Below are 14491 nucleotides of genomic sequence, written 5' to 3' on the forward strand. Positions count from 1 at the left end.
TGGTGCTGTTTTCTTTTGTTTTTTTAGACTTTCTTTTACTGCCATAATTTCTGAAAGCCAGACAAAAAGGTCCAAAATAAGAACAGGAACTGAGAACGTAGGTTGATGCTGTTAGATTAATGTTTTTATAATAATAATTGTATAATCGGAAGTTTTAATAGCTATTCACAATTCCCATTCTTTTTTTGTGATTTATTTTAGTTAAATTTCCCATTCTGTACCGTAGGGTGGGGCAGTCAGACAGGATGTGGGAGTAGACTGTGTGGGCGGTGCCAGCCAGGTGCTGTTGTTGTCTACATGGCGAACAGGATCAAGAAGGCCACCATCAGACAGAAGAGCCCCATGGCCTCTGACAGGGCGAACCCCAGGATGGCGTACGAGAACAGCTGCTGTTTCAGCGACGGGTTCCTGGCGTAGCCGACGATGAGACTTCCAAACACTGTTCCGATCCCGGCTCCAGATCCGGCCACGCCCACTGTGGCCGCACCGGCGCCGATGAACTTGGCGGCCGTGTCGATGTCTCTGCACGCCGAACTGGTCTGGATGGAACGACTCTGCACCGCAGACTGGCACTGGCTGACTGGCAGCGGGGCCTGCCTTCCCACTGTGGGTTCAGGTCTCTTGAAGACGGAGGTTGGCCGGGCCAGAACTCTGGAACCCAGGCCGCCACGGAGCACCGTAGGGGAACTGATGAACCTGGCGGCTGTGTTGATGTCTCTACAGACTGAACTGTTCTGGATGGAAGAAGGACTCATCAGCACAGACCGGCTGACTGGCATTGAGGCCTTCCTTTCCACCGTGGTGTGAGGACTGTTGTGGGTGGAGAATGAGACGGGCTGGGCCAGAACTCTGGACCCCCCACAGAGCACAGCAGGAGAGCTGATAAACCTGGTGCAGGCATACATTACTGGAACCTGAGAGACGGTATACAGCACAGGAAGAATTCAACCAATAAATGCGTCCATTGTCCATTTTATGCTCACATAGATGTCATCGGTATATGCCCAAATTGCCCATATGTGGTTCTGGACAACCGGATCTCTATATATGGGCATAACGATCAGATCGGTGGTTCCATCCACCCGATTCAACAGACAAGACAGACAGACAGACAGACAGACAGACAGACAGACAGGTAGGCACGCAGGCAGGCACGCAGGCAGGCAGGCAGGCAGGCAGGCAGGCAGGCAGGCAGGCACGCACGCACGCACACACATGGAAATATGATGTCCTAGAGGAAAAAGCTGTTTATAAAGTTGTTCATCTTGAACTTTTTTTAGACATTTCATTATTATTACTTGCGCCGTATTACATGACTCTCCGTATTGTGTCGAGTCATGTAATACGGCACAATACGGAGAGTCATTTTTGGTTGTAACATTTTTTCACTCTTTTACTCAGAGATCCATTTATCTACATATTTAATATTTTCAGCTAAAGGACCTACACATGTCTGCTATCATAATTAAACCACTTCAAGTTTTTCAATTGATGAAACAGGTCGGGAGTTATTAAACCGAAAGTGGACGCTGTTCCAGTGTTACATTTGCTGCGCATATGGGATTAATTGTAACGGCATGCGCCATGAATGCACAACGCAAAGAAAATGCCATTAAACATATCATTTTCAGTTTAAATCAATTATATTTCATTGAAGCAACTCTTTACTTGCGCAAGCAGAGCGCGCAAGTAATAGTTTCGCCCGGTCTCCTTCGTCGTGACAGCTGTTCCGCCATTCGAGGCTTACGCAGAAAAACATCAAATCTGTGCCTGTGTTGCTGGACCAATGATGACGAAATGACCATATTTCTTACGTCATCATTTAGAGCTAGTCATACGTATACTATATACATAATCAGTAAAAAATAAAATAGCAAATTGTGCCTGATCTGCTGGGACCAGAGTACGTGGTGTGTATGTGTATGACTAGCTCTAAATGATGACGTAAGAAATATGGTCATTTCGTCATCATTGGTCCAGCAACACAGGCACAGATTTGATGTTTTTCTGCGTAAGCCTCAAATGGCGGAACAGCTGTCACGGTTTTTGGCGCAAAGTAACCACAGTATACCGCTAATCAACTTACAACTACACACTTTATACAGTATAGATTATAGAGTATATATGTATACATATATAGTATATGCCTATATACTATATATATACTATATATATTTCTTACGTCATCATTTAGAGCTAGTCATACGTATACTATATACATAATCAGTAAAAAATAAAATAGCAAATTGTGCCTGATCTGCTGGGACCAGAGTACGTGGTGTGTATGTGTATGACTAGCTCTAAATGATGACGTAAGAAATATGGTCATTTCGTCATCATTGGTCCAGCAACACAGGCACAGATTTGATGTTTTTCTGCGTAAGCCTCAAATGGCGGAACAGCTGTCACGGTTTTTGGCGCAAAGTAACCACAGTATACCGCTAATCAACTTACAACTACACACTTTATACAGTATAGAGTATAGAGTGTATACATATATAGTATATGCCTATATACTATATATATACTATATATATTTCTTACGTCATCATTTAGAGCTAGTCATACGTATACTATATACATAATCAGTAAAAATAAAATAGCAAATTGTGCCTGATCTGCTGGGACCAGAGTACGTGGTGTGTATGTGTATGACTAGCTCTTAATGATGACGTAAGAAATATGGTCATTTGTGGTCATTTGGTCCAGCAACACAGGCACAGTATACCGCTAATCAATTTACAACTACACACTTTATACAGTATAGAGTATAGAGTATAATAGGAGATTTCAATGAAGACCATAATACTGAGATAGAAAGAAGTATAAAGACCTACATGTCAAAATTAGGCTTTAAACAATTAAATACAAATCCAACTACAGATTACGGAAGTATTTTAGATCATGTATATTTTAACAAATGTGAAAGTATTATTAAAGAAATTGAAGTTAGAGACACATAATACTCTGATCATGATTTAGTATTAATATCACTATAGTCCAACATGAAATAGATTTAAAATAATTGACAATTTACAATAAATAATACTTTGTTAATACAATAATTTTTTTCTTATACATACAATAATTTTTTTCTAGGTGTTTACATGCATAAAGTAGATAGGTAGTAAATAGTTACACCTAATAATTAGACATTTCAAATGTTCCTTCACAGAGATATTGAGATTCCACCGTTTACAGAAAAATTATACTGTATAACATATTTTAATTCAGTTTATATACCTTTTTTTCAACACATATAAATGATTTATTTGTCTCTGAAAAACTAAAAAGGGATCCAGAATATATCTACAACGTTAAAACAGTATTTCTTATATAGATAGAAACTTGAATCATACTTAATAATACTAGATGTTTATATGTATAAAGTAGGTAGCAAATAGTTACATCTAAACATTAATCATTTCAAACGTTCCTTCACAGAGATACTGAGATTTGACATTTTACAGCGGTCGAAAGGACTTGCGCGCTCTGCTTGCGCACTAGTTGGCCATTTATGGCCTACTAGTGTGCAACAAGCAAGTATGCACTCGACAGAGTGCAGTTCTAGTTAACATTGTTTTCATACCATGGATGTGATAAGAAAATGTATCAAACATAAGGGAATTATTAAATATTACCGGGTGTACCAGTTTGGGCATTTGAGTCAGTTCAATGGGAAAATACATTGATTACACAAAAAAGATAAAACGTTTGATTGATTGAGTTGTACAATGTTATACAACCCTAAACTGATTTAGAATACACTCTGTAATTGAAAGATAGCTGACTGAACATAATATTGGCCAATATGTCAAATATGTAAATATTCCATATAATGTTATGATATGACATGGCGTGTGTTACAATTGAACCACTTTGCAAGTCCTTCTTTGGTGTTGCTTACAGACCAGAATTAATGTGCATAGTGTCTAAAACGATGCAAACTAATGAAGAACATAAGCATACAGACATCCATGTCCATTTTAGCTCATCAACATCAAAGAAAAGATTTGTAGACCACAGATACTCAAGGTGAAAATGTTTACGCATTTTGAGAAAAGCCAGTTTTCCATCAATAATTCCCATTAGGATGAAGGAAAACACTTGAAACTTCCTGGGCACATAGAGTACTTTGCTGTACATATGCTGACGTGATGACGTCATGATGGCATTGATCAATCAAGAGATAATGTGCATGTTACAACCATGACACGTTACAACTACAATATTTAGATCCGAGATGTAGTGAAGTAGAAGTAAAAGTATTGGAAATTGAAAATACTATAGGCACAGTACTTAAGTAAATGTACTTAGTTACTTTCAACCACCACTGCTACTACAGGAAGAGGCTGGGGATGGATTTGTTTTTATGTCCAGATACCCTGTCCAGGACAGGCTTCAGACACGCCTCCTGATGTAGGCGTTTAATCACTGACAAACTGGCAGTAGAGGTATCGAGCCCAGAGATGCTGAGCATGGAAGTGGGAGCGTTGGCGTGCTTAAATAGACAGTGTGGCCGTTCCATCAAGATTAGTGTGATTTGAGTGGTTCGAATGGAACTCCCACAATGCTTTAAAAATAATTACAGAAGAATGGGCTTCGTCGAAAGAGCGGAATCCCTGCAGCATTTCCCTCATCTGTGTGAGAGAAAACAACTAGGAGAATATGTGGATCTCCGGATCCACATACTGGAGAAAGAAACGGCACATGGATCCTGTGTAATGTATAGGTCTCAGACCTACACAGGTCATCTATGACCTGTGTAGGTCACAGAAGTGAACTCCAGACAGGTCCATGCCGTAAAAATTAATTAATTGAATAAAATAAAGGCAGGTGGATTGTCGGGATCCATAAAGGCTAAATCACATTCTTATTATAGGCACTCTGTCTTTCTTTACACAATGTTTTAGCAACACAACAATCCATTACAGACATTACCACTGTGTTGACAGTTCTGTTCCACCTGACATCGATTTGTCTCCAGATCCTTGGACTGCGACACAAAGAGAGGACGCACCTGTGTCACAACACAATTAGTGTTTCCAGGGCACTTCACACTGTAAGTTCACAGCGCACAACTCTTGTAGTCTACCTGTCCTGTTTTTAATTGTTTCTAAGTGTACAGTATGTACTGTATGTCTGCTTTGGAGACTTCGCTCCAAACATAAACTCCAAATCATTGTTTTTGGGCAGTAACCTTGTATCTCCATATACACACATTAATGTACTACTTCATCACAAGCAGTCAAGCAAGTGGCCAAAAGTAGCAAAAATAGGGAGGCAATGGAGACTCCCGTCCTGGGGCGAGCGGGGTGGTTCAACAATGTCGGACTCCCCGACGGACTCTGGTATGTCGGACAAAAATAGACGATTTCCAAGCTTGCATGGCCATTGCATGGCTTTTATAAATATTTAACCAATGAAAAGTATTTACAAGATCTTACAAGACTAAATAATAACTTTTGGAACAGATTATCTTTTCCATGCACTTTCTGAAAAGTAACAGTTTTTTCCTTTTTGGACATATTGTTTTCTTTTTTCTATCTTATTTTTTAACCCACGATTTTGTAACCCATTTTTCACCCCTGTGTCAATAATTATTATCGAATGTGATCCTAGGCTCTACACAGTACACACACCCTCCGCCAACCTAGTCCCCATATATGGGGGACATGGGGAGAGCAACGGACTTGAACTCATGCTTCCTTCATGCCTGAGTGTCCAAGTTGGTCCTTTGCACTTGCCAGGGGGGAGTTTCCCTGGTTGGACGTAGCGCGTGGAAGGAACATGTTATTCCAACCAGTTCCTTTCCCCTCCATCACGCCATGGGGAGGCAGTTAAAAGAACATATTGTTTTCACCTGACAAAATGTGAAGCTCAGGATTTATCCTGTGTGCTTGACGGCTGACCTTTTGGAGGTGTAGAATAATAACGCATAACATTAGATTCTGAGTGATCCTGTCCACGGGGACGTAGATTTAAATAATCAGTTACGTTACGCTGCTGTGCCTCATGCATTGTGCACCGTGTTAATGAGACTAATCTCCTGTAGTAGATGGTCACGACGAGATGAGCAGAAAAGCAGAAGGTGAACTTCACGGAGGTCAGGGTGCCCACTGCCTACGGATAATTCCTTTTCTACTTCTAGTTGAAAAAACAAAAAAGCCATGTCAGTTTTTCATTCTAAAGCAAAAAATAAAAATAAAAATCATGTATTTTTCCATTTTTACTCTACAAATCCAAAAGACACCAGAGCAGCCTCGTTTTTTCGTTGTTGCCTCATTCCTTTTTATCTTGTCTTGAGACTATTATTTCTTTTGGTTTTGGTCGCATTCCTAAGACAATAACTTGATGACCAGCAGTATAGGGAGCATAGGCAGCTGGTCATCAAAGTATCGGTTTAGGAATGCGACAAAAACTAAAAAAAATATCCATGAATTCAAGTCTCCATGGGGGAGTAATCGATAACTTTTTATTTTATTTTGGGGGTGAACTATCCTTTAAGCCTGATTTATTTAAAATTGCCAATCTACAAGCTCACAATGAGTCACATCACGAATGAGTTTTTTTAGCCACTACTTGGTTTACGTCTGAAAACTAGAGATTAGAGGAGACTAGAGCTATAGATTATGGAGGCATACAAGAACGGCTGGCCACCAACACAATGTTCCAAATCAAGAGGGGAAAGCTGTGGTTCTGGATGTCATATCACCACACAATACAACACACCAGACTGACTATATCCTAACAGGCAGGCATACAGGTTCTTCAGTACACTCCGCTCGATCAGTCCCTTGACTCCCTTTGGTTACATTTTAAACTCTCAGAGTTAAAAATGGTTAAATTACACTAACGATTTTATTGAGTAGTTCTCTAGCCTGTCCTCTTTTGCTGCCATAATTAAGGACCCTGACATTCTGCTGTTGCAAGAATGTCATAATGTTGCACTGTCTCCCTGTCTCTCCCTCCCTCTTTCCTGTCTGTCTTCAATTGATACTGTCAATAGGCTAAAGGCAGAAAAGCTAAAACAAAACCTAATCCGGAATGCATGGCTGATTAAGCCATAACCATGCAGTTCGTGTTGCAGTTCCCAATGCATCTACACAGTACGGCCAGAAATGGAGTATGTTGTCTAACCTCAATGTGTCGTCATGGCTTCAGGCGCAAACATATCGCTCAGCTCCATATATGGGCACAAAAGGGGTCATGCCCATATATGGTGGTCGGATCCGCGTGTGTCCAAGTGTGAGGCCTGCGTAGCGGCCTAAACCTCTAGGGCTGTCGGGGGGAAGGTGGCACAGTTGGTAGTGCTGTCGCCTCACAGCTAGAAGGTCCTGGGTTTGATTCCCGCTCGGGACGCTGTGGGTGCTGGCGGCGTGTTTCCTCCTCCGCGTCATCAGTGCCCATACCCGAAGGCGGGGTTGGCGAAAGGGCCTTTCTGTGTGGAGTTTGCATGTTCTTCCCGTGTCCCCTAGGGTAGGTACCCTCACAAAAAACATGCAGTAATCCTGGTCACTAAACTGCCTCCCCCTGGCCAGCCGGGGCGCCTGATGGAGGGGAAAGGAACTGGTTGGAATAACGTGTTCCTTCCACGCGCTACGTCCAACCAGGGAAACTCCCCCGTCAGGTGTAAAGGAGCAACTTGGACACTCGGCACTCGACACTTGGCATGAAGGAAGCATGAGTTCAAGTCCGTTGCTCTCCCCTTGTCCCCCATATATGGGGACTAGGTTGGCACCATAAATCACTCCGTATTCTCTGTTCACTGGTTCTACCATATTTAAATTGCTGTTCTCTATCGTATCAGAGACTATCTCTCCACCCAACATATTTCATATGTATGGGGAATGTCCCCACCTCACTTGTGACGTGGATACCTCTTTAAGACACACCAGTGCACTGGCACGCACGGGTATATAAGGCCCAGGTGGTGCGTGATTACACTGCTTTTTTGATCTCCACCGAGCAGTCCAAGACGTGGTCTCCTCAACGGAAGTGCAGAGCAAGTTATCAACAATAACTGCATTTTTTAGACTTTTTGAAAAGCAACTACTCACGAGTTCTGGCAGCCGGATTAATCCACTGCTGGAGGCAGGTTAGAGAGCTGGCGTGGATCGCTCCTCTCTGGATTGCTGTCACACAGCTCGTTTGTAGGTATAGCAAACAAAAACAGGGTAACACCAGCCAAAACACCGTTACAGGCGTATTGCTGACATAGTGTTAGTTTACGCGTCCTGTGGTGTAGCCTGTCTGTCGACCTGTGGGCAGGGACACAGACAGGACCATTGGCTCTGTAATCCTGTAAAGCAGCGGAATAATCGCACTATACGTTTGTATCACTGGCTTGGTGTCAGTTAACGCATCCGTGATGCATATTCCGTGGGCTGGAGTGGACCTGCGGTTGGCGCAGCGAAACATCAGCCCCGCTATAGGATCATTGGCTCTGTAATCCTGTAAAGCAGTGGAATAATCGCACTATACGTTTGTATCACTGGCTTGGTGTCAGTTAACGCATCCGTGATGCATATTCCGTGGGCCGGAGTGGACCTGCGTTTGGCGCAGCGAAACATCAGCCCCGCTATAGGCTTATCATTTAACACAGCACACTATACACTAGTGTATAGTATACAGGCGTATTGTCGCTGGGGCGGCTTCCGCGTCTTTGGTGCTGTGTTCTTTTGCTTCGCCTCGTGAGAGACAGAGCTCCCTGGGGTGTATTGCGGCTAAAGCCGTTCACACACCCTGGTGTAGACTGCGTGGTAGAACCCGTACGGACGGGGGAAGCCACGGAGCAAGCTTATCCTCCGAACCGTGGGTCCTGTCAGTCATAGACAGGACGAGCTAATTCCACAACAAACAAAGTTTGGTCTCCAGTGCACGGTGATATATCGTAGGGTAAATTGTTGCCTGGAAAGTCGAGGGAGACTCTCATAAATCCCTGTTCTAGTGGACCAAACAGTGGAAATTGGTATACGTATATACACTATATAATGCAAAACGTTTGGAGCAGAGTGTTTGTCTCCAACTCAAACACTCTGTGTCTCAGTGCAGCTAGGAAATTCAGGTGCAACCTCCTCCAGAGAGAGAGAGAGAGAGACTATAGAACTCAGCTGGCTGTTGTTTAGTTATTTTTCTATTTGGAAAGATCCCCATTAGCTGATGCCATGGCAGTCAGCTAGTCTTTGGGGTCCACATGAAACATGTTACCGAGAAAAAAACAAACAAACAACACATGAATATCAATATGTGACTGAGAGACAGCAGTGTAAATTGCACATAGGGTAAATTGTGCCCTCACTTCTCAAGCACATTACTATACTCCCCGTTTTTTGAGCATGTTTAAGCAATTAAATTTGTATATATTTAATATAACATATTAAAATAATAGTGTATATAGGTATTGAATTAAATGGAAACAGCAGGGGTTTCTCTGGGGCTGCGTGGGGCACATATGCCCACAGAGGATGGCCATGACCAGTGGGTGACCTGTGGGTTCCCTGGTCATGCTGATAGCAGCTCATGAAGATCCTGACTCCTGTATGTTTTTCTTCCTCTTGCCAGTTGAGGCTAGGAGGAATGAAGGAATCCGACGGCCATATAACACACTATACAGGGGTATTGCTGGCGGGGCGCCAGTTTACGCTCCTGTGGTGTAGCCTGTCTGTCGATCTGAGTGCAGTGACACAGACAGGACCAGTGGCCCGGTAATCCTTAAAGGCAGTGGAATACAACGCACTATATGGGTGTATTATTGGCATGGCGTCAATTCACGCATCCATGCTGCATATTCTGTGGGCTGGAGGGGACCTGCGAGTGCGCAGTGAATATAGTTGTGTATATTCGTACGTCTCTAAATGTTTTGATGAATTGAAGATGGTGGGCCCTATTGTAAACAAGTGTAATGCTTTATGGTATCGCCCACTCTCTGTTAACAGTATTTGTATTGAGTTGTACTCGAAATGTACTGTAATTCTGCAAGCTGTTAGTAAATCAGTAAATCAATCAATCAAAACAACAGCCCGGCCAGGCTATAGCATTAAAACGCACTATACAGGCGTATTGTCGCTGGGGCGACTTCCGCATCTGTAGTGCCGTGTTTTTGCCTCGCCTCGTGAGAGAGAGCTCACTTGAGTGTATTGCGGCTAAAGCCGTTCACGCACTCCGGTGTAGACTGCGTGGTAGAACCCGTGCGACGGGGGACGCCACGGAGCAAGCTCATCCTCCGAACCGTGGGTTCTGTCATAGACAGGATGAGCGTATGGCTGCCGTGGCAGTCAGCTTTCCGCGTTCAGGTGTAGTAGCGCACTATACAGTGTATAGGACGTGCTGAGTCTGCCAGGAGCAAGCCCTGAAATCACAGCCATTTGCACACTACTGTATATACGGCGTATTGCTGACAGTGTCAGCTCACGCGTCCGTGATGTAGTTTCGCCAATGTTGGCAACTCGAGTGTGCCGCGGCTGTCGGGCGGAATACTCTGTACGGTGTATCACGGCAAGGCCGTTCACGCACCTATAGGTGTAAACTTGCATGGTATAATCCGGTTACCGGTTCGAAACCACAAAGTAAGCTCCTTCTCATCCCGAGAATGCACTATGGCTATCTAGGCACAGCTAGTCAACACAGGGTTATTCTGTCACTGCTTCAGCACCGGCTTATATGTGGCACTTATGTGACCATTAGGGCCCGGACCTTATTGAGGAGCTGCAGCGACTGGCTTTCAGGCTCCCCAGGCAGTGGCAGCAGGCATGCTATTGATGCCCTTTGGTGAGGTGCCGTCTGTGGCAGCCCCAGGCCAAGCTGCGATAGGAGGACAAGCTCCCCCACGCTGCCTATTGAGCCACCGGCCATGTTTGGCCAAAAGGCCAGTGCTTTGCTACAGCATCCTAAGGAGGCTGTGGAGGTGCACAGGAGGTGCAGGAATGCTCCGGCAAGGCCATGAGTAGCCTGCCTCGGTCACCCCTCAGGCTGTGCAACCCCAGTCAGGTTTGGCAGTTCCAGGGACCTACGGGTCCGGTTACAGGCCAACCGGCAGGGTATGGCTAAAATGTGCTCGGCGGGCTAAGCCCATACCTCAGTCCTGACAGTTAAGGCCCCAGACCCCACCCGCTGTCTCTCGGGACAGCGGTTGTCCTGGAAGACAATTCAGGTGGACCCCTGGGTGGGTTCCACTATGTCTTCGGGAGGGTGGGGTGCTGCTTACAGCACTCCCGGCAAGGAAGGGCTGAGGGTCTTACAGGCCATCCTCCAAGGCGACTGGCTTGCCATGCTCGACCGGGGATGCTTATTCTCAGATCCCGGGTCTGACGCACTGACCGGCTTGTCTTAGATGACAGAACCTTCGAGTCCCGTGTCCTCCCATTCGGCATATGTCTAGCCCCCCGATTGGACATAGTCCTTGGCGGGAGGGCCTTTGCATCCTAAATTGGATAACTGAATGGTGTGTGCTCGCTCAGAGGTGCAGTGCCACAACAACGTGGCCAGGCACCTGCAGCACTTTGGGCACCTAGGCCGGCACCTCAACAAGAGGCCTTGCAGGCGTCAACTCTCACAGTCCGCAGCGCTCCTCGGCATGTGTTAGAGGGCAAAGCAGGGACTCTGTCCCTTGCTCTAGTGAGTCGGGCCACCCTCAGGTTGTGCCTCCGCCCCTTAGGGCTGAGGGCAATCATGGTGCACTTTGTGCCTCCGGCTCTTCTGAACATGCAGCCAGTGCATTATCTGTCATTCACAGTCATGCACTACGTGGGCGTATCGTTGACAGCGTCAGTTTACACGTTCCACGTTGTTCCAGCGAATTCACACTGCTGTTCACACAGCAGAATGTGACGAGACTGTCAGGGGTGAGCAGAACCACCATAAGGTTGTATTACGGCATGGCCGTTTAAACACCTGGGTGTAATTCTGTGTGTTGGAGACCGGTTGAGCTCCCTCCTCATCCAGAGGTAATCGTGTGGCTAGGCCAGGGATCTGGCAACATGGCGGGCCGCTGTCCCACACAAGGGCGACACAATAGTCACCCAGTTGGTCCTCATACCGTTCATCCCTCACACAATAGGCCAGCAGTCCCTCCTCGGGGAGTGGTATTGTCTGCCTTACGGCATGAGCCAATTAAGCCCGTGGAGACTTGGGCTGCAATGGCTTCTCACAGGACAGCATTCTTGCTGTTAGCACTGCAGTGTCAGCCACAAGAATGTCTCTGTCAGTGAGGGGTGCTGCCGCTTCCTACATGGCAATGCTTAGGTGTTGTCGCCATCAATCCCTGCATTTTGCCTACGGCCTGATCAGAGTGTGAGTCAGTCAATAGACTGACTAGTCTATTGATTTTCACCCTTCCCACCCTCCTATAAGCAGGGTGGTGGAGCAGGGTAAATGGGCCTAACTGTCTTAGGCAGATAGTCTCCAAGACTGGACTTCACTCATTGGCTTGTGAAACAATCCAGCAGGCATATAGGTGGGCAGGCAGGCCAGCCCCAACGGGAACATGTGCACATTCCACACAAGGCCTCGCTGCCGCATGGGTTTACGGCGAGATGCCCTCCAATCTGAGTTTTGTGGGACAGCCTCTTGATCGATGCTGTCAGCATTTATCAGGTTCTACCATTATGTGGTATCAGTGTGGCATCCAGCACCCTTCTCACTGGGTGTGTGCTTAGCTCCGCAGCATAAACGCGATGGGAACTATGCACAAAAACGAAGGCCATCCACTTTTTACTTGTAAAACCGTGATGTGACATAAGGATCATTCCGGTTCAGAGAACAGGGCTTCAACAGTCAGCTGACCGAGTGTTCGGCAGGCTGACTTGAGCGGGAGCGCAGGCCCTGCAGACTGCAGTAACCTCGTTACAAAGAAAGGAAGAGCATTTCCTGAAGGGTGCCCTGAGGCCCAGAGGAGCTCAGGTTAGGGACCCAATCAGGCCCATCTGGGGTTAGCTCCGGAGGCTCTACGACCTTTAGTCAGTGAGCGTGACATGCTCAAGACAGCAGTCTTGTCGGTGTCACATCTGCAAGGAGAAATGGGGGAGTTGCGAGCTCTGTCAATCCATAATGAGCTCTGCAGGCCTATGCCGGATGATGGTATAGTCTTGCCCCAAACCGGCCTTTCTCCCCAATGTTTTCAAAAGGGCACGTCTCAATCAGGTGATTGAGCTCTGTCCTACCATCGTCATACAGACAGTAGACATACAGAGACGGAGTCGGTCCTCACTCTGCCCTATTGGAGCATTAGATTCGTATGCCAGGGCCACACAAGGCCCACAGAGTAACGAACCAGCTCTTTGAGTGCTTCAAGTGAGAGTGCATGGATCACAGAGGTTATCCAGCACACAAACAGGTAGGAGTACCAGTGCCGCCTGGAGGGCAGGCACACTCCACCTGGGGACGCTGTGGAAAGGTGCGTCTCTGACAGACCTGCACAGCGGCGACATAGTCTACTCCGTCTAATGTACATTCACCCGGTTATACCGGCTGAACATGCAGCATTCGCTCCCTTCGGGGAGTTGGTCTCGCATGCTACTCAGCGGTGGGTGTCATTGTCACCTTCACCAGTCAAGCCAGCCTTGCGTCTAGTGGGCTGGCTTGGGCGGCCCTTCACCCCTGTGGTCTCTGGCCTTAGCGTCTTGCAGGGCCGGGCTCTGGGTGGCGCCTAGCGCCTGAGCATTTGGCGGCGGATGGCGTCTGGCTGTCCGGCCGTTCCAGGGGTTGTAAATACATTACATTGAACATACATGATGAATCATTCCAAATTCAGTATGTGCTGGGTCGAAGCCCACTGGTGTTGTCTTTGGGGTTCTGGGACTGCTTCGCTTCCTCACGAGGTGTCTTACAGAGTTCCCCATACATATGAAATATGTTGGGTGGAGAGATAGTCTCTGATACGATAGAGAACGTGTGGTTACGTGGTAACCTATGTTCTCTGAGTGAAGAGACTATCTCTCCACCTCGATGTCGCTCAGAAGCGGTGTCGATCAAGTAAACCAGTGTAATCACGCACCACCTGGGCCTTATATACCCGTGCGTGCCAGTGCACTGGTGTGTCTTAAAGAGGTATCCACGTCACAAGTGAGGTGGGGACATTCCCCATACATATGAAATATGTTGGGTGGAGAGATAGTCTCTTCACTCAGAGAACATAGGTTACCACGTAACCACACGTTCTAAGGTTTGGGGAAATACCTACATACATTTTCATTACATGCAATAGTTATTCTCTAAAAAGAGATGTAAGGATAATTCATGCTGCTGGATATTTAGAGCATGTCAAAAACATTTCAATTCATGGATATTATAGAATTTAAGACAGCACAAATAATGTAGGCCTACAGTATAACGCTAGGAATAACCAACTGCCAGGAAATATTTAAATTGTGTTCCTTATTCTTCTTCGATATTTATTTTTGGTTAATGATTTGGTTTTATGGATGTCAAAGTTCTGATGACAATTGATTGAATACTATTGTGGAAAAGGGTTTGGATTAGATAAGATTCTTAC

General features: G+C 45.8%; 2 protein-coding genes across 2 annotated transcripts in view; one reads left to right on the forward strand and one right to left on the reverse strand.

The window, feature by feature from the left end:
• Positions 1-293: 293 nt before the first annotated feature.
• On the reverse strand, positions 294-905 carry LOC310855003 (ATP synthase F(0) complex subunit C2, mitochondrial-like; the record flags this gene model as incomplete). Its single annotated transcript, XM_083759818.1, has 1 exon — positions 294-905. The coding sequence occupies one exon, from the start codon at positions 903-905 to the stop codon at positions 294-296; it is 612 nt and encodes a 203-aa protein (XP_083615944.1).
• A 4421-nt stretch (positions 906-5326) lies between these two features.
• Positions 5327-14491, forward strand: part of rtn4rl1a (reticulon 4 receptor-like 1a) — a gene marked incomplete at both ends in the record, with an annotated part of 170196 nt that continues 161031 nt past the window's right edge. Inside the window, one exon of the mRNA XM_083759832.1 lies at positions 5327-5351. Coding sequence (XP_083615958.1) covers positions 5327-5351 — 25 coding nt within the window. The remainder of the gene's footprint in view (positions 5352-14491) is intronic.

The sequence above is a fragment of the Protomyctophum parallelum genome, assembly GCF_964188405.1.
Source record: "Protomyctophum parallelum genome assembly, chromosome: 1".
NCBI classification, from domain to species: Eukaryota; Metazoa; Chordata; class Actinopteri; order Myctophiformes; family Myctophidae; genus Protomyctophum; species Protomyctophum parallelum.